The sequence below is a fragment of the Hemitrygon akajei genome, chromosome 26 (assembly GCF_048418815.1).
Source record: "Hemitrygon akajei chromosome 26, sHemAka1.3, whole genome shotgun sequence".
Taxonomy (NCBI): domain Eukaryota; kingdom Metazoa; phylum Chordata; class Chondrichthyes; order Myliobatiformes; family Dasyatidae; genus Hemitrygon; species Hemitrygon akajei.
In genome coordinates, this window is record NC_133149.1 from 41,621,790 (window position 1) to 41,645,822 (window position 24,033).

General features: G+C 40.3%; 1 protein-coding gene across 1 annotated transcript in view; it reads left to right on the forward strand.

Annotated features, from left to right (window-relative positions):
* Window positions 1-10,552: 10,552 nt before the first annotated feature.
* The window catches only part of ttc12 (tetratricopeptide repeat domain 12), a 45,140-nt gene continuing 31,659 nt past the window's right edge, over window positions 10,553-24,033 (forward strand). Inside the window, exons 1-6 of the mRNA XM_073030031.1 lie at window positions 10,553-10,643; window positions 15,536-15,735; window positions 17,233-17,263; window positions 17,769-17,846; window positions 18,281-18,402; window positions 20,862-20,921. Of these exons, the coding sequence (XP_072886132.1) occupies window positions 10,586-10,643; window positions 15,536-15,735; window positions 17,233-17,263; window positions 17,769-17,846; window positions 18,281-18,402; window positions 20,862-20,921 (549 nt within the window). The 5' untranslated portion in view covers window positions 10,553-10,585. The remainder of the gene's footprint in view (window positions 10,644-15,535; window positions 15,736-17,232; window positions 17,264-17,768; window positions 17,847-18,280; window positions 18,403-20,861; window positions 20,922-24,033) is intronic.

Sequence of the window (24,033 nt, forward strand, 5' to 3'; positions counted from 1 at the left end):
TGAAGTCAGTAACAACTGCAGCATACTCATCCAGGTTTGAAGATGAATTCCTGAATACAGTCCAGTCCACTGATTCAAAGCAGTTCTGTAGGTGCTCCTGTGCTTCCCTTGTCCAAACTGTCTTGGTCTTCACTACTTGTGCTGCAGTCTTCAGTCTCTGCCTATACTCAGGGAGTAGAAGTACAGCCAGGTGATCAGACTTCCCGAAGTGAGGGTGTGGAATAGCACGGTAGGCATTCTTGATGGTGGTGTAGCAATGGCCCAGTGTGTTGTTTCCTCTGGTATTGCAAGTGATCTGTTGATGCAGAAAGTTGTAAACTCAGCCAGTTCCATTGAGCATCGAGGACACTTTGAAAAGGTGATGTCTCAAAATAGCAGTATCCATCATCAAGGACCCCCATCACCCAGAACATGCCCTTTTCTCATTGCTACCATCAAGCAGGAGGTACAGGAGCCTGAAGACACACAGTCAATATTTCAGGAACAGATTTTCCCCTCCTTTATCAGATTTCTGATTGGACAATGAAGCCATGTACATATCTCACTATCTTCTCTCCTCTCTTTTTGCACTACTAATTTATTTTAGTTTTAGATATATATTTTTGTTTTAATATATATTTTTATTATCACCAATTGTAAAGTACTGCTGCTGCAAAACAACAAATTCTACGACATATGCCAGTGATATTACATCTGATTCTGATTCCGTGCTTTGTCCAAGCAGGTGATGGAGATCATGAGCTTTGGTAGCAGTGCTCTTTTTCTTTTTCTTTTTCAATCTTTTTATTTGCATTAATAATATTATGAACAAAATACAATTGATATATTAATAAAGGGATTACAAACATACAAATTCCCATTGCACGTGAAAGAATACATAAGCAATGAATACAGTATTAATAAGTTTTCCCAAAACATGAACCATATAGTATATATATAAACAAGGTATATCTAGAAATTTCATAATATATAATATAAAAAAGAAAAAATATATATATGCAAAGTTAACTAACCTACTAATCTAGTGTCTAAAGAGAAAAAAAGCAAAAAAAGAAAAAAAAAAGAAAAACTAAAAAAAAGAGGGAAAAAAAGGGCTGTTTATAATATATCACAAGAATACATAAACATCAATGTCGTCAACTCTGATCCTCTCAATATAAATACGATTAAAGCTGAAAAAACCAATAAGCTTGGAACAGGGTCGTATTACATCATATGAAAATATTGAATAAATGGTCTCCATATCCTTTCAAATTTAATAGAAGTATCGAATACACCACTTCTAATTTTTTCTAAATTTAAACATAGCATAGTTTGAGAAAGCCCGTGAAATACAGTGGGAGGATTAATTTCCTTCCAATTCAACAAAATAGATCTTCTAGCCATCAAAGTGAGAAAAGCAATCATTCGACAGGCGGAAGAAGATAAATGAAGTGAGTCCATCATTGGTAAACCAAAAATTGCGGTAATAGGATGGGGTTGTAAATCGATGTTCAGTACTGCAGAGATAATATCAAAAATATCTTTCCAATATTTTTTCAAAAGCGGACATGACCAAAACATATGAGTTAAAGACGCGATTTCCAATCGACATCTGTCACAAATAGGGTTTATATAAGAATAAAAATGAGCTAATTTATCCTTGGACATATGGGCCCTATGTACAACCTTAAATTGTATTAATGAATGTTTGGCACATATAGATGATGTATTAACTAATTGAAGAATTCTATCCCAATTCTCAATAGGAATAATAAGATTGAGCTCTCTTTCCCAATCCTTTTTGGTCTTATCAAGGGGCACTGAACGTATCTTCATAATTATATTATAAAGTTTTGATATAAGCCCTTTTTGAAAAGGGTTTAATTCAAACAAACTCTCCAAAATATCTGAAGACACAAAATTTGGAAACGTAGGAAGTACCGTACTTAAAAAATGCCTAACCTGTAAGTATCTAAAAAAATGAAATCTAGGCAAATTATATTTATTAGATAATTGCTCAAAAGACATAAAACAATTGTCTGAAAATAAATCAGAAAATCTTAATAAACCCTTAGTTTTCCAAGCCAAAAAAGCTTGATCTATAATTGAGGGGTGGAAAAAACAATTAGATACAATAGGAATATTTAAAACGAATTGAGTCAACCCGAAAAATTTCCGAAATTGAAACCATATACGTAAGGTATATTTAACTATCGGGTTGTCAATTCGTTTTGGCAATTTAGAAAGAGCAAAAGGGAGAGAAGTCCCTAAAATAGAACCCAGAGCATAACCTGGTACCGGTTTAATTTCCAAACTCACCCAATGAGGGCCAGAAGGAGGTAGCAGTGCTGATGAAGTCCCGACTCCCTTGTGCAGTGGCCTCTATTACTGTGACAGTCGACAACCACATGGTACTTTCTGTGGTCAGAGCGGACATTTAGTATATTGGAGAAACCAACAATCAAGCAAACTATTTTATCCTGACCAGTTGTAGATGTTACTGGAGCTTCATTCACTTCAAGTTCAAGGTTATTTTCAGTAAATGGATCCACATTCTTCGGAGGCCAAGGTGCAAAATACAGTACACATAGTCACACACAGCACATAGAGTTACGGTCTAGCACATGCAGTCACAAGTCCCTGAGTGACATGGCCTGAAGATTGCCAGTGTGAGGTGCATGTTACTGTAAGACAGTATAATGTCAGTGACATAGTATAATAAAACAAACAGTCCTATAAAGATATGAAACAGCAGCAATACAAGATGAAAAGTGACCAGAACAGGATGAGAATGTGAGTTTGGTAAATTTCAGCAGACTGGACATCAAGGAACAGTTTTAAGCATCTGCTGAAACCCAAGATCGCAGAGTGCGTCAGACTTCACTTCATGGATGTTCCTCATGGGTCATGAGCTGATCGTAAGGACAGCAAACAACTCACTGGACACTTCCCGGAGAGAAAATGTCCCTAAAGCACATTGCAAAGAAGCCCTTATATGCAAAGTGCATGGAGGACAGAGGGCCACTGTGTCAAGAATAAAAGATAAAAAGCAAGAATACAATGCAGAATTGAGCAATTTTTTTTTAAACGTTGAAAGCTGGAACCTGCTACAGTGAAATCAGATTCAATAAGAATTTACAATCATTAGTCAAGTTTGGAAGGATATTATTTTATAGGGATGTGGGAATAGAGCAAGATTTCAATATTAATTGAATAGTCCCACTAAAGAGCTCACAAAGGGGCCAAATTGCTTTCTTGTCATTGCTTCACTCGAAGAAATAAAAAGGGCTTGATTATTAAAATAAAGGGAAGGGTTAAGTTCAGAATCAAAAATTGAAATGCTATTAAATAGATAAAAGAAGGGCATTTATGGAATTAAAAGCAGTAAGTAGATACGGTTAATGACCTTTTGTGATATTCGTGTTATATAATGCTTCTTTTGGGACATTTCTCTGTTACAACGAGTTCAACAAAAGAGCTGCAGGTATTTCAGAGTGTCCTGGGGTAGTGATAAGTGGGATATGAATAGATCAGTATGTACATCAGTATTCACCCAGGCGTAAACATACAAAGTAGTATCTACCACGCATTCTGTACGTAGTGATGCTGAGGGACGTATCATGGAGAAAGCTCCTTCTTTGTTTGAAATTATACAATGGGATCTTAAAAATCCAATTGAGGATTGTAGTGAAAGTACACAGATTGGTGACTTACTTGGGTGGTGAATAGATCACTGGCTGGATGCAGGAAAATAGAATTTGATTGATGCATACATCAGAATGTCCTTTATTGACTACAGCTTGGCATTCAATACTACCATCCCCTCAAAACTAATCAATAACCTTCAAGGTCTGGGCCTCAGTTTCTCCTTGTGCAATTGGATCCTCAATTTCCTCACTTGCAGTCCCCAGTCAGTTTGGATTGGCAACAACATCTCCTCCACAATCTCCATCAGCAATGGTACACCACAAGGCTGTGTGTTTAGCCCCCTGCTCTACTCACTTTACACTTATGACTGTCTGGCTAAGTACATCTCCAATGCCATATTGAAGTTTGCTGATGAAACCGCTGTTCTTGGCTGAATCAAAGGTGGTGATAAATCAGCATACAGGAGGGAGAGTGAAAATCTGGCTGAGTGGTGCCATAATAACAACTTCTCACTCAATGTTAGCAAGACCAAGGACTTGACTTCAGGTGGAAGAAACTGGAGGTCCACAAGCCAGTGTTCATCAGGGGATCAGAGGCAGAGAGGGTCAACAACTTTAAATTCCTTAGTGTTATCATTTCAGAGAAACCTGTTCTGGGCCCAGCACATAAGTGCAATTATGCAAAAAAAAACATGGCGGTTCCTCTACTTCCTTAAGAGTTTGCAAAGATTTGGCATGACATCTAAAACTTTGACAAGCTTCTATAGATGGGCGGTGGAGAGTATGTTGACTGGCTGCATCATGGCCTGGTATGGAAACACCAATGCCCTTGAACAGAAAATCCTACAGAATGTAGTGTATGCGGCCTTGTGCATCACGGGTAAAGCCTTCCCAACCATTGAGCACATCAACATGGAGCCTTGTCACAGGAAAACAGCATCCATCATCAGGGATTCCCACCAACCAGGTCATTCTCTCTTCTCATTGCTGCCATCAGGAAGAAGGTACAGGAGCCTCAGGACTCACACCACGAGGTTCAGGAACAGTTATTACCCCTCACCTATCAAGCTCCTGAACCAGTATGGATAATTTCACTTGCCCCATCACTGAAATATTCCCACAACCCATGGACTCACTTTCAAGGACTCTTCATCTCACATTCTTGATATTTACTGCTTATCTATTAATTGTCATTATTTCTTTCTTTTTGTATTTGCTCTTTTTGTTGTCTTTGGCATACTGGTTGTACGCCTAGTCGGTGTGGTTTTTTATTGACTATTGTGGTTATAGGATTTATTGAGTATGCCTGCAAGAAAATGAATTTCAGGGTTGTACAGTATATAGTGACATACATCTAGTTTGATAATAAATTTACTTTGAGTTTTCAACTTTGATTGATTGTCCTTGCAGGTATCCTTCCTTCCATACATACAATTCATTATGGATTGGATAGTGACAGCTTTATCAAGAGTTCCCCAGCTTTTTACTATGCAGCTTCCACCATTAGCTTCTGGGTTGTAGCACCTCATCTTGGCTGTGACCTGATCTAGCTTTACTGCCTGTTATGTTCTCCAACAACCAGCTCTGGTGTTGGTCCTGTGTTGACCCCATCCATCTTTCTGTCAGTGGCTTCCTTTCTGCCTTCCTCACTGGGTTATATACATGTCATTGACTCCTGAAACGGTTGCTTTTTAATGAGCCACTGTGCCAACAAGACCATCCTGGGTGATGAAAATGTGTGTTTTGACTGAGCTCTTTTCCTCAGAGTGACCTGGAGTGGTTGAATCAAGTAGAAGCCAAAGCCCCATCAGTACGAAACAACACACACAAAATGCTGGAAGAACTCAGCAGGTCAGGCAGCATCTATGGAGAGGAATAAACAGTTGACGCTTCAGGCTGAGACCCTTCATCAGGACTGTAAAGGAAGGTGACAGAAGCCAGAATAGGAAGATGGGAGGAGGGGAAGGAGTAACTACAAGCTGGCAGGTGAGGGGGAAGGTGGGTGGGGGAGAGAAGATGAAGTAAGAATCTGGGAAATGATGGGTGGAAGAGCTGAAAAGTCAGTATAGAACTTGGAGATCAAAAAGCACACAGCGTGGCAAAGAATAGACAGCAGACTTCAAACTTTCCTTAGTGGTAGTATCTTTTTATATGGTTAGTTATTCATTGCTATACAATTTATCTCCTCTTGCATTCAACAAGATGTTTTAATTCATTAATTCATGTGATAGAAACATAGAAAACCTAGAGCACAATACAGGCCCTTCGGCCCACAAAGTTGTGTCGAACATGTTCCTACCTCAGAAATTACTAGGCTTACCTTTAGCCCTCTATTTTACTAAACTCCATGTACCTAACCATAAGTCTCTTAAAATACCCTATCGTATCCGCCTCCACCACCATTGCTGGCAGTCCATTCCACGCACTCACCACTCTCTGAGTAAAAAACTTATCCCTGACATCTCCTCTGTACCTACTCCCCAGCACCTTAAACCTGTGTCCTCTTGTGGCAACCATTTCAGCCCTGGGAAAAAGCATCTGACTATCCACACGATCAATGCCTCTCATCACCTCTATCATGTGGATGTCATTGACAAAACTTACATTTATTTTCTATCCCTAATTACAATAGATTAAATAGATTAGTAGATTATTCTACATGTGTTTGGGAAGAACAATTTGGAAAACATCATTAAGCTCTTACTGGTGATGTTTTATCTCTTTCATGATGTTTTACCATCCAGAGGGGACCCAGATTCAACCTCTGATCTTCTTCCCTAATTTGCCTGGAGACATTCAATTTCCCTTGTCCAGTGGAGGGGAAGGGAGTGTGTGGGAGTGAAGTGGTTAACTTCAATAGCAGTTCCTGCTTTTGATTGTTATAAAGTATTTTCTAGTAGATCGTCTGAATTTGTAAACTCTGGGTGAGGCACCTTTACGTAGCTAGTGACAAGTTATTCAGCTCTGGCATTTTAAAAATCAAGTTTTAATATTGAAGTCTGATTTTTTTAATGAATGGGACAGAAAAGGAATCGTTGTAAGATTTCCATTATTGGTTCCATTTTGCAATATGGGGAGCACATTCTTTATTCCCTGAGTCTCAAAATGTCTATTCTTTAAGCAAATGATCCTATTTGACATTATATTTAATTCCAAATCTTCAATCTCTCTTATTGTTTCAGTGCTTTCTACACCCACCCTCAGATCATGTTTTTGAGCCCTTATTTGCTATAGTGACTTTATTGCATGATAAAATACTGTACTTGTTTCTACTTGGAGTCTGTTTTCATTTTAACTCATTGCTTTCTGAGGGTTGAAAATAACACTTCACATATTTTGCCTTAATAGATTTGATTATATTTCTTGAAGTTAATTAAAATCAGCAACTGATATATTTTATGAACATTGGCTGGTTCATAAAATATCTTGAAAGTAAACAATAAGCCAGGCAACAAATCATAACCTTGAAAGAAGCAAGAGATTTTTAATGCCTTCCTGATGGGGGATAGAAGTGTATAACAAATGAACATCCTGTGCTACACTGATGCTGCTTCATGCACCCATTACATCAACTTCCACCCTGCCCTCAGATTTACTTGGACCATGTCTGATACCTCTCCTCTTTCTCAATCTCTCTTTTTCCATCTCTGGAGGCAGATTATCCACAGATATTTTTATAAACCTATTGACTCTCACACCTGTCTTGACTAGACCTCTTTCCACCCTGTCACTTGAAAAATACTATTGCCATTTCTCAGTTCCTGCATCGCTGCTGCATCTGATCTCAGGATGAGGCTTTCCAGTCCAGAATATCTGAGATATCTTCTTCTTCAAAGAATGAGGTGTCCCTTCTCTACTGTAAAGAGTAGGCAACCCATCTTCCCACCACCGCAACGGGGAGAGTCCTTAAGTCCTTAACTACAACACCACCCCACGAACCTCTGCATCCAGCACATCAGGCTCTGTTACTTCCATCATCTTCAATGGGATTTGACCATGAAACACATCTTTCCCTCCACCACCCAAACTCTCCATTTTCTCCAGGGACCGCTCTCTCAGTGCCTTCCTTCTACATTTGTCCCTTCTCACTGATCTCGCTCCTGGCACCGATCCCTGCAAGCAGGACTGTTGTTCCTCCAAGGCAAAAGTGACCTCCAAGTTGAGAAGGCCACGGGAATAGGAAGTAGAATTAAAATGGGTGGCCACTGGGAAATCATGCCTGTTGTGGCGGACAGAGTGAATGTGCTCAATTAAATAGTTCCCCAATCTGCATCAGGTTTTACTAGTATAGAGATGGCTGCATCAAGGGCACCGGACACAGTAGGTGATCCAGATAAACTTGCAGGTGAAGTGTTGCCTGACCTGGAAGGACTGTTGCTCCAAACTATCACCGATGGCACTGTTACCAACCTTATTGATTCTGGAGATCTCCCATCCACTGCCGGCAAGCTCATAGTTCCCTTACCCCACACTGCTCGTTTGTATCTCCTACCCAAGATCCATAAAACTGACTGTTCAGGTAGCCCATTGTCTCTGCTTGTTCCTGCCCCACTAAACTCATGTCCACATATCTCGACTCCATTTTATCCCCATTGGTTCAGTCCCTTCCCATCTACATTCACGACACTTTACATGCTTTTAATCTCCTCACTAACTTTCAATTCCTTGGCCATGATCATCTCATTTTCATCATGGATGTCCAGTCCCTATATACTTCTAAGTCCCATCAAGAAAGCCTAAGAGCTCAACACTTTTTTTGTTGACAACAGACCCAACCATCCTCCCCACCCCCCCATTACCCTCCTCCATCTGGGGAAGCTGCTTCTCAAACTCAACAATTTCTCATTCGGCCCCTCCCAATTTCTCCAGCTCAAGGTGTAGCCATAGGCCCCAACTATGCCTGCCTTTCCATTGGCTATGTAGTCTTCCCTAGTATTGCTCTCCATGCTTTTTGCACTTCATTGATGACTGCATTGGTGCTGCTTCATGCACCCATGCTGAGCTCGTCAATTTCATCAACTTTGTCTCCAACTTCCACCCTGACCTTAAATTCACTTGGTCCATTTCTAACACTACCCTCCCCATATTTGATCTCTCTGTCTCCATCTCTGGAGATAAACTATCTACCAATATCGTTTATAAACCTACTGATTCTCATGGCTATCTTGACTCTACCTCTTTCACCCGGTTCCCTGTAAAAAAAAAAGCCACTCCCTTTTCCTAGTTCCTTCATCTCTGCTGCATCTGTACCCAGGATGAGACTTTCCTTTCTAGGACATCAGAGATGTCCTCCTCCTTCAAAGAATGGGGCTTCCCTTCCTCCACCATTGATGCTGCTCTCACTTGCATCTCCTCCATTTCCCAGACATCTACCGTCACTCCATATTTCTGATGTCTTAACAAAAGTACCTACTACCCCATTAGCCTCTGTATCTGGCACATTGTTCACTGAAACTTCTGCCATCGTCAACTGGACTCTAGCACCAAACACATCTTTACCTTCCAGCCTTTCTCTGCTTTCCACAGGGATTGCACTCACTGTGATTCCCTTGCCCATTCATCCCTCCCCACTAATCTCCCTCTGCAAGCGGAAAAAGTGGTACACCTGCCATTCACCTCCTCCCTTAACTCCATTCAGTTAACCAAACAAGGACCCAAACAATCCTTCCAGGTGAGGCAACACTTCACTTACAAATCTGTTGTAGTCATCTGCTGCATCAAGTGTTCCCAATGCAGCCTCCTCTACATTGGCGAGACCCGACGTAGATTGGGGGACTGCATTGTTCAGTACCTTTGCTCCATCCACAAAAAGTGGAATTTCTCATTGGCCAAACATTTGAATTCTGATTGCCATTCCCGTTCTGATATGTTGGCCCATGGCGTTCTGCATAGGTATGCTCCAATGAGACAGGAAAGGATGGTAGGGTACAGGAACCGTGGTGTACAAAGGCTGTAATAAATCTAGTCAAGAAGAAAAGAAAAGCTTACAAAAGGCTCAAAAAACTAGGTAATGATAGAGATCTGGAAGATTATAAGGCTAGCAGGAAGGAGCTTTAGAATGAAATTAGGAATGGGAAAGAAGTACAGAGACTCCTCACAGAATGCTGCCAGAATTGAACTCTAAACTCTGGAACAACCCAATCTGTAATAGCGTTGTGCTAACCACAATGCAACTATGGTACCCAGTAGTATAAACCTTTAATAAAATTCTTTGAAACCAAAGCTTAAACCCTTAACTAATTAGACAGCACCTGTGGAGAAACAAAGAAAAATATAACAAGGCTATTTATATAACATTTAGGGCTAAACCTGGAAAATTTTATTTTTTCATCAGTTCTGAAGGATTAACACTAGTTTGTTTCTTCATAGGTGCTGTCTAAGCTGCTGAGGGTTTACAGCATTTAAGCTTTTATTTGAAAGTATTTTGTTGTTGTCCTTTTCTGTGCCCCCTCCCCTCTGGTTGCAGAAAGTTGTAAAATTTGTCAGCTCCATCATGAGATTATCCAGTACATCTTTAGGGAGTGGTGCCTCAGAAAGGTAGCATCCGCTATTAGGGACTTCCAGCACTCAGGACATGCCTGTTTCTCACTGTTACCATCAGGAGAGAGGTACAGAAGCCTGAAGGCACACACTCAGTGATTCAGGAACAGCTTCTTCCCCTCTGCCATCCGATTCCTAAATGGACTTTGAACCCTTGGACACTACCTCATTTAAAAAAAAATTTTTGCACTACTTATTTTAACTTAACTATTTAAATATATATGGAAATATCTGGTTCATTGGGACTTGGGGAGAGCAGGCAGCGGCCCAACACCTGGGGGTAACCAGGAGTAATAGCGTGCCCGTTGCTTAGTGACTGCATGCCCAATAGGCGCTGGAAGAACTCCGCGGTGCGCAACAACGACACGGGCTATTGGCTGACTAGCAGAAGGAGTTCGTTAGAAGCGTTGGGAAGCATGGCTGGGAAAGTGGACCCGGAGTTGGAGCAGTTTTTGCAGAAAGTGGATGAAATCAGTAAGTGAGATCTCCGAGTGGTTAACTATTGGCACAGGTTACACGTTCCCAGTTATAAAGCCGCATAAGCGGCTGACATAACCTGAAACATCGATTTTACCCCCCGTTTGTAAAGGGTGGGTACATCTAATTCAATAGAATTTAGATAGGGAAGCGTACATTGATTCTAAATTTAGACCAGGGATCACAGGATAAATTCTGTGGTTTATATTGGGGAACATATATCTAATTATGGAGCTTATATAAGAGGGTGCAGCTCTAATTTTAAGAAGTTTAAACAAGAAGCACACATTTAATTCTAAAGAGTTTATATAGGGCAGAACTCACCTGATTTTAAGGAGTTTAGAAAAGGTTAATTTTAACTTAATTTTAAGGAATTTATATAAGGGGTCACACTTAATCCTATGGTTTATATAGGGAAGTGTTTACCTAATTATCTGTATATATGGGAGTTCATGCCTAATGCAATGGAATTTGTATTGGGAAGTGCTCGCCATTCAAATTCATCACCAGTCTTCGAGACCTGGGCCTCTTTACCTCCCTCTGCAATTGGCAACCTGAGTTATTGGTAGACATCAACCATTCAGGATTAATATGAAGATCTCCTTGCTGACCATCAATACAGGTGCACCCTGGTTGTATGCTTAGCCCTCTGCTCTACATTATATTCATGCATGACTGTGTGACTAAGTGCACGCTCCACTGCTAGGTACAAATCTACCAATGATGCAACTGTTATTAGATGAATTACAGGTGGTGATGAGTTAGATACTCTGTTGCGATACCAGCCAACTCGGACACCTGGTTGATTGGTGTCGCAATGCTGTCCTCCCTCAACGTCAGTGAACTGGAGAGTAACATATCAGATGATCTGTCCTGGGCCCAGTCCATGATGCAATGGCTATGAAAGTGTACCGACATCTACTTTCTTAAGAGGTTAAAGGGGGTGCAGAGTTAAGAAGGTAACATGCACTGTCATAGATCCCCACCATCTGGGCTGTACCAGCTTCTTGCAACTGACAGTTGTCATGGTGAGAGCTAGCAATGACTGAGCCCAGGTGCGGAGGAACAGTAGACTCCCATGTAGAGATGGAAACAATAAGTTATATCTAGGGATTCCAACAGAACATCAGTCACATGACCTAGCAACACCATGAAACAAATCATTCTCAACACAAGGACCCCACAATCCACACTAATCAGGAGTCCGCATTAAATAATCATAGAAAGTGATGGAAATCATAGAAACTCTGTGACAGTCAGAGTTAACTTGACAAGATTAAACTGAAAGCACAAGGGCTTAATGACTGTAGTTAAGAAAACGATGAATAAATCCAGGTGTTCGAGAAATCTAGCAGACAATGCTCTACGGCAGGACTCATGACAACAGTGGGCAGAAGGTAGAGAAGCCTGAAGTCCCATATCCGCCGGGTTCAAGAATAGTTACTGCCCTTTAACTATTTGGTTCTTGAACCAACTAACAACACTCAAATCACCAGAGTTTAGCAACACAATGACTAGTTTGATCACTTCCACTGACTTTTTTGTTCTAATTGTGTTCATTCTTGTAAAAGTATGCTTGTGTTTATGTTTTTCCTTGTGAATACTGCTTATATGATGCTCAGTGCCTGTGATGCTCTTGAAAGTAAGTTTTTCATTACACATATGTATCCATGTACTTGTGCATATGATAATAAAATTGATTTTGATAAGAGTTTATAAAGGGAAGTGCACACTTAGTTCTATGGAATATATAAAGGGAGGCACACACTTTATTCTGAGGAGTTTATATAGGGAGCATACATTTGATTTTATAGAACTTATGGGGGAACGTAACCTAATTCTAATAAGTTTATATAGGGGAGCAAGTTGATGTTAGAGCAAATAATTTTATTTTTATAAAGGGGCTCCATACCTAATTTTATCCAGTTTATTTAGAGGTTGTGTACCTACTTTGCTGGTGATTATATTGGGGATTGGATGCCTTTGTGTATACTCTACCTTTATGTTGGGTTTTGCATGACTAATTTTATACATTTCCTTAGGAGGAATGCATGTAGCTAATTCTGTAGAGTTTAAAATATCTATTTACAGTATATAGGATTTATATATTGTGCACATACAGTATAATTCTGTGAGATTTATATTTATCATGCACATATTGATATCAAGATTTATAATTTGCTATGCAAACCCCTTTCTTTACTAGGACTTGGAAATAATGAACATTTTTAATGTAAAAAAATGTTATTTCCAATTTAATTCCATAAGAAGTGTGTCATCTTGCTCCCTTTTAGAGCCATAAAGGCATAGAACATTGTAGCACAGAAAGAAGCACTTCAGCCCACCTGCTGTGCTGAACTGTTACTCTGCCTTGTCCCATTGACCTGCATCTGAACTGTAGCTCTCCCTACCCCTCCCATCCATGTATCAAATTTCTCTTAAATGTTGCAATCAAACCACTGGCAGCTGTTTCACACTCTCACCACCCTCTGAGTGAAGAAGCTCCCCCTCAGGTTTCCCTTAAATATTTCACCTTTCACCATTAACCTTTCACAGGGAGGGAGAGCAGGCAGATGTCCTGGTACATGTTGGCACCAATGACATAGGAAGGAAAAGCAAAGAGGTCCTGAAAAGAGAATTTAACGAGCTAGGTAGAAAGCTGAGAAGCAGGACCTCCCGGGTAGTAATTTCTGGATTGCTGCCTGGGCCATGCACCAGTGAGAGTAGAAACAGGATGGTTTGGCAGATGTACACGTGGCTGAGAAGCTGGTCCAGGGGACAGTGCTCAGGCTCTTGCATCATTGGGATCTCTTCTGGGGGAGGTGTGACCTGCTCAAAAGTGACAGGTTGTATCTGAACCCGAGGGGGACCAGTAATCTCATGGGCAGGTTTGTTAGAGCTGTTGGGGAGAGTTTAAACTAATTTGGCAGGGGGGTGAGAACCGGAATGATGGGACTCAGGATAGGACGGATGGTAAAAAAGCAAAGATAGCATGCAGTCAGACTGTCAGGAAGGACAGGCAGGTGATGGGGCAAAAATGCAGCCAGCAGGGTGAGTATCAGTGCATTCGGGATGCAGAATCAAAAAGGGTAGCAAACACCTTACTCAAAGTGTTACATCCCAATGCACGGAGTTGCATTATTACAGACTGTCAGGTATGACGTTGTGGCCATCACTGAATCATGGCTGAAGGATGGTTGTTGTTGGGAGCTGAATGTCCAAGGTTATACGTTATATCAGAGGGATAGGAAGGTAGGCAGAGGGGGTGGTGTGGGTTGGCTAGTAAAGAACGGCATCAAATTACCGTTTGTAGTAGAAAGATGTGACATAGGATCGGAAGATGTTGAATCCTTGTGGGTTGAGTTAAGAAACTGCAAGGGTAAAAGGACCCTGATGGTTATATACAGGCCTCCCAACAGCAGCTGGGATGTGGACCACAACGGGAAATAGAAAAAGCATGTCAAAAGGGCAATGTTATGGTAGTCATGGGAGATTTCAACATGCAGGTCAATTGGGAAAATCAGGTTGGTAATGGATCTCAAGAGAGTGAGTTTGTTGAATGACTATGAGATGGCTTTTCAGAGCAGTTTGTCGTTGAGCCTACTAGGGGATCAGCTATACTGGATTAGGTGTGGCAAATTAAATACAATGTTGGAAAATGCATGATCATGCACTTTGGTAGAAGAAATAAATTTTCAAAATGGGGGGAAAATCCAAAGATCTGAGATGCAAAGGGACTTGGGAGTCCTTGTGCAGAATATCCTGCAGGTTAACTTGCAGATAGAGTCAGTGGTGAGGAAGGCAAATGCCATGTTAGCATTCATTTCAAGAGGTCTAGAATACAAGAGCAGGGATGTGATGCTGAGGCTTTATAAGGCACTGGTGAGGTCTTGCCTTGAGTATTGTGAACAGTTTTGGGCTCCTCATCTTAGAAGAGATGTGCTGGCATTGGAGAGGGTTCTGAGGAGGTTCACAAGGATGATTCTGGGAATGAAAGGGTTACCATATGAGGAATGTTTGATGGCTCTGGGTCTGTACTCACTGGAGTTCAGAAGGATGAGGGGGGATCTCATTAAAACCTTTCAAATGTTGAAAGGTTTAAATAGGGTAAATGTGGAAAGGATGTTTCCCATGGTGGGGGAGTCTAGGACAAGAGGGCACAGCCTCAGGATAGAGGGGTGTCCATTTAAAACAGAGATGCGGAGAAATTTCTTTAGCCAGAGGGTGGTAAATTTGTGGAATTTGTTACCACAGGCAGCTGTGGATGTCAGGTCATTGGGTGTATTTAAGGCAAAACTTGATAGGTTCTTGATTGGGCATGGCAACAAAGGTTATGGGGAGAAGGCTGGGGAGTGGGGCTGAGGAGGAAAAAAAAAGATCAGCCATGACTCAATGGGCCAAATGGCTTAACTCTACTCCTATGTCTTAGGGTCTTAACCTATTTATGCCCCTCAAGATATTCTCTACCTCTATCAAATTTTCCCTTTCTCCTACGCTCCAGAGAACAAAGTATTAACCTATTTTGCCTGTTGGAGATTGTTTGGCTGTTTCAGCGCTCTGCAGTTTCTGAGGGGATTCTGGGAGGCAGAGGCAGCGGCAGCGGCAGCGTGCGGGGACCTTGTGGAGAGAAAGCTGTGAGCCGATGTTCAGTTCCATTTTGCTGATTACAGCTTCTGTTGTTTGCCATTATGCCATTCATGTGTATGTCCTATACTGGTTTGTCCACCCAAAGTGCAACACCCCACACTTGTCTGCATCAAATTCCATCTTTCATTTTTCCAGTTGATATAGATCCCGCTTCAAGCTTTGAGAGCCTTCCTCGCTGTCACTACGTGGTACAACAAAGTTGCTCTATTACTCAGTTTCTCTACTTGCTCCTTTACATTTAGCGGATCTAGTTGAAGGAATTAGGTCTGATGATCCTGCAATAAGAGACGAGGCTTTTCAGAAAGCAGACGAGAAGTTGATGGAACAGTCTGAAGAATCTGAGATCATGGATGGGTGCAGAGTAACGACTAACCGGACACTGATTAACAAAAACCCTTCCTCCAGTGCACCACCCAGATATTCTAATCTGCCAGGAAAATATGTGAGTCTTCAGTTAGTTTTGTCATTTGAAATGTTGTTAAATGCTTGTTCTCTTGTGGCACAGTGATTCAAAGAGTATAAGTCCCTGATATTCGACTATTGGATTATATTACCGCTTGCCTCACTTTAAACATTATAGATATGAGATCAGTATCAGTGTAAAAATACAGTACATTTTGTGAAGTTTAGGGCATAAGATGTCACAAATTGTTATCTTTATGGATGCTGAACAGCATGTATTGTGTTTTGTTATTTTTGAATTTTGTAGCTCTGTTTTAAAGTAAGGGACACTTGTGAAGAATTCATTATGTAGGACATTATGTAAGTTGAATATATATATATCCATATACTGTATGTGTGTTAAGTCAAGAAGACATAGGTGCAGATATAGGTCATTAGGCCCATTGAATCTGCTCCACCATTCCATCATGGTTGATTTACTATCCCTCTCAACCCCATTCTCCCCTCTTTTCCCCATAACCTTTAACACCCTGACTGATCAGGAACCTATCAACTTCTGATTTAGATATACCCAATCACTTTGACTTCACATCCATCTGTCACAATTAATTCCACAGATTCACCATCCTCTGGTTCAATGCATTTCCCCTCATCTCTGTTTTAAATGGATATTCTTCTACTCTAAGGTTGTGCCCTCTGGTCCTAGACTCCCCCAATATAGGTAATCTTGGCCTTTCATTATTTGATAGGTATCAGTGAAATCGCCCTTCCCTTTATTCTTCTAAAGTCCAGCAAGTACAGGCTCAAAGCCGTCAAACACTCCTCATATGTAAACCTTTTCGTTCCCGGAATTTTTCTCGTGAACCTCCTTTGGACCCTCTCCAATGCCAGCATATCTTTTCTTAGACAAGGTGGCCAAAACTGCTCACAATATTCTTAAGTGCAGTCTGATCAATGCATTATAAAGCCTTAGTCCATGTTTTTGCCTGTTTTCGAGTAATCTTGGACATGTATATTGTTGGACAAAGACCTCAAACTACCCATATTGTGGAAGCTACCATGCAATAGCCATCCCACATTCAAAGAATTTTCACACAGCCTCCTGGCCTATGAAAAAACAGGTCATATTTGACTTTGAGAGACTGTCTAATAAGGGAATATATGAAATAGTTTGAGGTTTCAGGTTGCTTTAGGGAAAGGTAAACTGGACAAGTATTACATAACAGAAAGTCTGTATTCATATTAAATCTAAAAATCGCCATGAGGACAGTGGTAATACCTGGGAACATTTTCAATGTTCTATTAAAACTAAGCAAGATATTATTTTAAACCAAGTGTCGTTATGCATTCCTGGATGCTGATTTCAGCAATATCTTTGGTCCATTATGGTTGAATTGAAGCAAATGAGTGACCGGCTACAGTCTAGTTTATCTAAATAGTAGCTATGTTACTGGGTTTCAGTTATCTGGCATCTCTTAATTATTCTACTGATCCTTGTCTGTTCATGACAGCTAACTTCAAAATCTGTTTCTCATAGGGAATGCAAGGGAATGCAAGAATGAGCCAAGGTAAGATGTATTTTTGTTAAATATAGTTTCTGACAAGTTTTTGTGTAGCTCCAAGGTGGCCTTTTATTATATGCAAATAAGTAGAGTGGTCTGTACTCTATAAGGAACTAACCCTAGAATCTAGATTGTATAGCACTGTTCGTTTGTTATGTATAATGTGATTTTGGTCAAAATTTTGGTTGTAATTTGCAATTACAGTAATGTAGCATGCATTATACTGTTTCTATGTTGGCACCATATGCCTTGCATATTGAAAATGTGGTAAATCAGCATTGAGGAAACTATTGTTCACAACTATGGGCCAGCTATACCACAGCAGATACTGTTTTCTGAGTTAGGCAATTGGGGATTTATTGATCCCAGTGTAGTTGGCACTGCGCCCAAATAGAAAATGCTCATTCATTAATATTAATACTTCAGTTTGTCATAAAATCTTGATGTAACCCTGTAAAAGGAAGCTTAAAGTTTTTTTTTCATTGCTGAATATCTTTTTGTGGCATTTCAGAGAATTTCTTATCAGTTCTTGAGAGGGACGCAGAGGAGAGAGCAAAAAAAAGAAAGGAAAATCAAATGCTAGCCAATGGTAAGCAATTTATCCATAAACCCTTGTAGGAGCCATTTATTCTGTGTTGTGAGTTTATTGTGTTTATTATGGTAACTAGCGTTGGAAAAATGAAGGGAATAAGTTACGTATTCTTGCTTATTTCATGGCAGTTTATGCCTTGGGACCAGAGGAGGTCGTATCTTTTGCTGACTGTTGAGATTACGCTCAACAATGCTAAATATTGTATAGAAAATACTTGGGTATGCTTCAAGATTGTATGTTTGGTAATTGCTAATAAAGGATTGAATAAAGGATTTGACTCAATGGAATAGTTATTTCATTGGAGCTGAGGGCAGTCATGCAAATATAACAGAATGGATTCCAGAAGATAAGTCATAGCATAGATGTATTTTTCTCTCTGTTTTCACATTCATCTTTTTTTATGTTTCTATTCTCACTGTAATCTTCTGCAGCATTAAAAGAGAAGGGGAATGCAGCATTCAAAAATGAGGACTACGTTACTGCTGTACAATGCTACACAGAAGGCCTGGAAAAAATTCGAGATTTTCAAGCCCTGTACACCAATCGAGCACAGGTATGCATAACCACTTAACTATCTCCTTCCCCGATATCTCAGCCAGCTCCTCTCCAACATGCCAGCTGGCCCCTTCGACAGCTCGGCTGATTCTGCCGCCGACACCAGTCCAGCTGCTCTGATCAATGAACAGCTCACTGATGGAGTAGCCCTGTAGAATCCAAAGTTCTTGGAGTAGAATTGTCTTTGGATCGTAAAAAAACAAATTTTACAAAGAAGAAAGCTCCTTTGGGTGGCCTCCAAGAAGCCTCTGAGTTGCATCTGCCGCCATCTTACTGGAAGTTTCAGTTGGCCAGGATATGTTCACGAAATAATTTCAAGGATCTTTAAGATAGATCAAAATTGTCAAAAGAAGTAGATGGGCATTAACATCAAAGAATAATTTATGGATAGAATTTATATTGTGCAGTACTGTATATTCTAGTATTGGAATATCTGCAGACATTGCAGTAATTTAACAGTTCAAATTCCTAGTTCTGGCCTTGGCAACTGACTGAACCAAACAGACTAATGTGTACATATTGTGGTAGCTGTCAACCATGATAAAAATGCTCCCTTAGAGTCAGAGTCATACAACATGGAAGTTAGCTCTACAGTCTATTTGGTCCATGCTAATCAAGATTCCCATTTGCCTATATTTAGCTCATATTCCTCTAAATGTTTCCTATCCATGTATTGATCAGAGTAACTTTTAAATGTTGTCAATATTCCTCCTTCAACCATATCCTCTGGCAGTCATATACTGACTACTCTCTGGGTGAAAAAGTTAACCATTGGGTTCTGATTTAAATCATTCCCCTTGCACCTTAAATTCATGCTCATTAGTTCTTGATTCTCCAGCCTTGTGGAAAAAGGCAGTGTGCATTGGCTCTGCCTATGCACCACATGATTTTATACACCTATATAAACTCACCCTTTATTCTCCTACTCTCCAGTGAAAAATGTACCAACCTGCTCAAACTTCCTTCACAACTCAGTCCCTCAAGTCCTGGGAACATCCTCATAAATCTTTCTACTCTTTTCAGCATAATGACATCTTTCCTATAGCAGAGTGTTCAAAACTGAATGCAATATTTCAAATGTGGCCTCACTAGTATTTTGTACAACTGCTATGTAAGTTCCCTACTTCTATACAAATGCCTTGACTGATGAAGGCCAATGTGGCAAAGGTCTTCTTCAATTGCCACCTTTTCAACTTGTAATGCCATTTTAAGGAACCTTGTACCTGCACTCCATGGTCTCTTTAATCTACAATATCTTCTTGAAAGTTCTACCTTCACTTATCTTCCCAAATTGCAACACTTCACACTTATCCAAATTCAGCTCCATTTGCCGTTCTTTAGATCACTTACCCAGTTGATCAAGATCCTTCTATAAATCCTAAAAAACATGATTACTCTCAATGACATCACCTCTTTTAGTGTCATCTACAAAATTACTCCCCGTGCCTTATACATTCTCATCAGAATCATTGTTACAGATGACAAATAGCAATGGGTCTGGCACCAAGTCCTGGGGATACACCAGAAGTCATGGGCCTCAATCTGAGAAACAACCTTCCATGTTCACCTTCAGCTTTCTATCATTTATTTAGCTAACTCTCCCTGGATCCTACACAACCTGTCATGTGGAACCTTATCAGGGATCTTACTGAAATCCAAAAAGACTTATGTGTGCCACCCTACTCTCATTGACCTTCTTGTTTACTTCAAAAAAACAAATTTGTGAGATATGATTTCCCATGCACAAAGCCATAGCAACTATCTGCAATCAATCCCAGTCTTTCCAAATGTATGGATATCTTAACCATCATAATCCCCTCTATTAACTTAACACAAATATTAGACTTACTTGCCAATAATTCCCAGTGTTCCAAATACTCCCTTATGCAGCTGGAATTTAGGGTCAAAGCATATTTTGCAGACAGAGTAGAGAAACTGGATGCAAAAAAAATAGAAAATGTTAAAATGCCTAACAAAACTCAGGCTCAATAAACTAATTCAGGCAAAACATTAAAAAATTCAGCTTTTGTAAAGATAAAAGGTTGCAGCATGAATTACAAAGGTTAATGGTTTGAGGATTGTTTTCTCTACAGCATCACTGTTTACTGGAAATTGTGGAAGAATATATTATCCATTGTCATTAGTATGTAATGATTTTCTTCTAAAATAGCCTGAGGTGAGTGGTGGTACAGAATACAGATTATCTGGAAAGTAAGAATGTTTTCAAATGGAAAATAGAACCCACTATGTCTTTGCTTTGTTTATCTTACTTCTCTATCAAAAAAGTACTATTTAATTTGTTTCATTATCTGTTTTATTGGCTTTCCTGGTGATGTATTTCAGAGCTTTATTTATTTGAATGAAAATGTCTGTCTAGCTTTACTACTGTTGATTTGCCTAATTTCTGATTTTCTGTGGTACATTTATGGCTACCAGCATTGTGTTTTCTATTTTCAGGCTTACAATAAACTAGGAAAATATGAAGAGGCAATCACTGATTGTAAATGGGCCTTAAAGGTGAGGATAATTACATATAAGGGCATGAACATGACTGCATTTCTTCTGTCAAAGTATTGGTCAACTGTATCAATTTCAGCCTCTTCCATATCTTTTTTCCCTTAATATATTAGGTCTAAATCCAGGATCTTTTCCCCTTTAAGTCCTTTGAGTATGAAAGGTAACAATTAGAAATCCAAGAAACTGCTGATTCTGAAACTGATAAAGCAAAAAAAACTGTTGGAGGAATTCAGTGTGTTAATTAGTAGGAATGTCAACATTTCAAGTTAAGATCCTGCATGAGGACAGAGTGGAGAGGGAGGATAGCTGGTATATAGAAGAGAGGGTAAGGGATGAGATAACAGCTGCTGGGACCAAGAGGGTTGAATGATAATAGGCAGAGGGATCCAGATGGGAGAGTGGGGAAATGTGGAATTGGGAGACAGACAGCTGGGTGATAGGTGGAAGCAGACAAGGAGAACAACAGGCAAATGTAATCAGGTGGGGGGGGGGATGATGAGCTGGAACACAAGCTAACAATGCTTATGTGTAATGTAAAGAAAGTGATAATGGAAGCTGTTAGAGGAGAAAGGAAGAGCTGCTAGAAACCAGATGGGTGAGGGAATCCAGTGGGTGAAATGTGTTGATGGTAGGTGGATGAATCTAGGTGGGGAAGGGGGAGCAAATGGGTGATGGGCTGGAGGGAGTTACAGGAAAGGGAGGACTGAAGATATTGCTCAGTCTACTAAGTGCCTCCATCAGCTTGTGTTTTTCATCTGCAGGCTCTTGTGTCTCAATTACAAATGAAACATAGCATGCTGTAGGCATGAGCATAGAATGCCCATAGGAATGTACTCTTCAGTTTACAATGTCTGTGCTAAACATGACACTGAATTAAACTAAGTCTCTTATACTTGTACTTGTTCTATATCCTTGCATACCTACATATTCATGGATATCTAACAGCTTTTTATCTACAACGTTGTTGTATCTGCCTTCACTACTACCACTCGCACTCTGTAAAAAAGCATGTCTCGCAGATCTTGAAACTCTTCCCTCCTCTCACTTTAAATATATGTCCTCTAGTACTTTCCTACCCTGGGAGAAAGATTGTGATGTTTACCACATCCAGGCCTCTCAATTTTTTAAGCTTTTATCAGGTTTCCCCTCAGCCTTTGACAGTTCAGTGAAAACCACACAATTTTGTCTAACCGCTCCTCATAGCTTTAATACAGGCAGCATCCTGGTAAATCTTATCTGCACTCTTAACAAAACCACCACATCCTCCCTGTAATGGGGTGATCCGAATTGCATACAATATTCCCAAAGATTTCTACAGCTGTAAGATAACTTCCTTACACTTAAACTCAATGTTGTCTGTAAAATAAAATAATACAGACACATAAAATGAATGTACATTTTCAAGTTACATGTCAGAATTTATTAAGGCAGGACATTCATTTCAGGATTTTAATATTATTTTGAAAGTAAGTGCTAATAATTTGGAATGGGCTTGAGTCCATTAATTATCAATGGTTGGAATCATTAATATTTTGTATATTAGTCTTCCAGTCAAGATAGCGCCAAGCTGTGGTTTCCATCGAGGTTGTGGCTCAGATTTAGTTGTTTCTTTGGCTTGTAGGAATGGTTTTGACAGAGAGTGGTTAAGGTCAGGTTAGGGTTTAGGGATAGGGATATGGGGGACTTCGAGGTCAAGTTGAGGCCTCTACCTCATGTTCAAAGGCCAGCAATGTGGACTTGTGATGAAGGCCATCCATGGATGGATATTGGACTGGCAACTGCTGTGGAAGAAAACCAGTGAGGATGCAGGCTGGTAGCTTCCCAGGTCAGTGGGTACTGGGATCAGATGTCCATGTGTGCGAGGTGCACAAGGGCCAGTGACCCTCCAAGTATGCGAGTTGGCAAATACGGAGTTCAAGGTCTGGCTTTCAGGGTCCCACCATCAGCGAATCCTGGGGTCGATACCAAAGGTCAAACCCTGAAAGTCCATTGGAAGTCTGGAGGTTGAGGTCTGATGTTCAAAGCCCTGGGTCTAAGAGTCCACTGGAGGCCCGGAGGTGGCCTGTCCAGGAGTTGGAGGACTGTCTGCATTTATCTGTGTGAGTGGATGGGTAGGAGGGTGGAAAGGGGTTGTGTTGCTTTTGTTGCTGTTGTTCTGTTGTTGTTGCTTGTATTGTTCTGTTGAGCATTGTGGGCATGCAATGCTAATGCCGGAATATGGGGCAACACCTACAGGGCTGCCCAAGCACATTATCAGGTTGTGTTGGTTGTTACACAAACAACGCATTTCACTGTATGTTTTGATGTACGTGTAATGAATAAATGAATTGAATTTGAATCAAGGGTAAAAGGTTACATAATAATGTTCACTGTGTATCAGAAATATCTTGATGCGGCTTCTGCACAATAATTACTGCAAATTGTAATTGCTAATGTTTAGCTAAATGAGGCACTCAGATTTCACAGAGTCCGACAAGCAGTCAAGATGAACAATCACTACATCTGTTTTTACGTGGTGTTGTTTGAGGGTGGAATGCTGAAATCATACTTAAGTATCTAGAAATCAGATCACGTCTAGACATTAGCCTTTCATTCAGGTGCCATTTATATGGAATTGGGTTTTACCTGGAGTTGCTCACATTCACAAATTTCTAGGCAGAATCTTGCCAATTGAGAAGTTGGATTGGCCAGTTCCATACTTACGATCTTTATCCAGTAACTCATGTAGCACCTTTTTTCACCTGCACCGACAAAGAAAATTGATGCTCAGTGTTCAAATCCGCTACTCTGTTGGCATTGGCAGAGTTGCAAGGCCAGTTTCAGACTGATTGCAGGCTGCTGAGACACCTGCCAAAGGTCCCATTGTGTCCATCAAATAACAGGGAGTAGAACAAGATTTACAGTATGTGCTGACGTAGTTATTCTACAGGTTCCTCAGTGTGACACGTTTGGCAGTACTCCACTACTGGCCTTAGCTGTCAGATTGGATTGGGACACTTGGGTCAGGAAGCATAGATATGCCCATTAACAGAGAACCTATTCTTACAGTCCTCAGAGATACTGCATCCCGTCTAGAGCACTCTGATTAATGAACAATGTGTTTTCAAGCTTG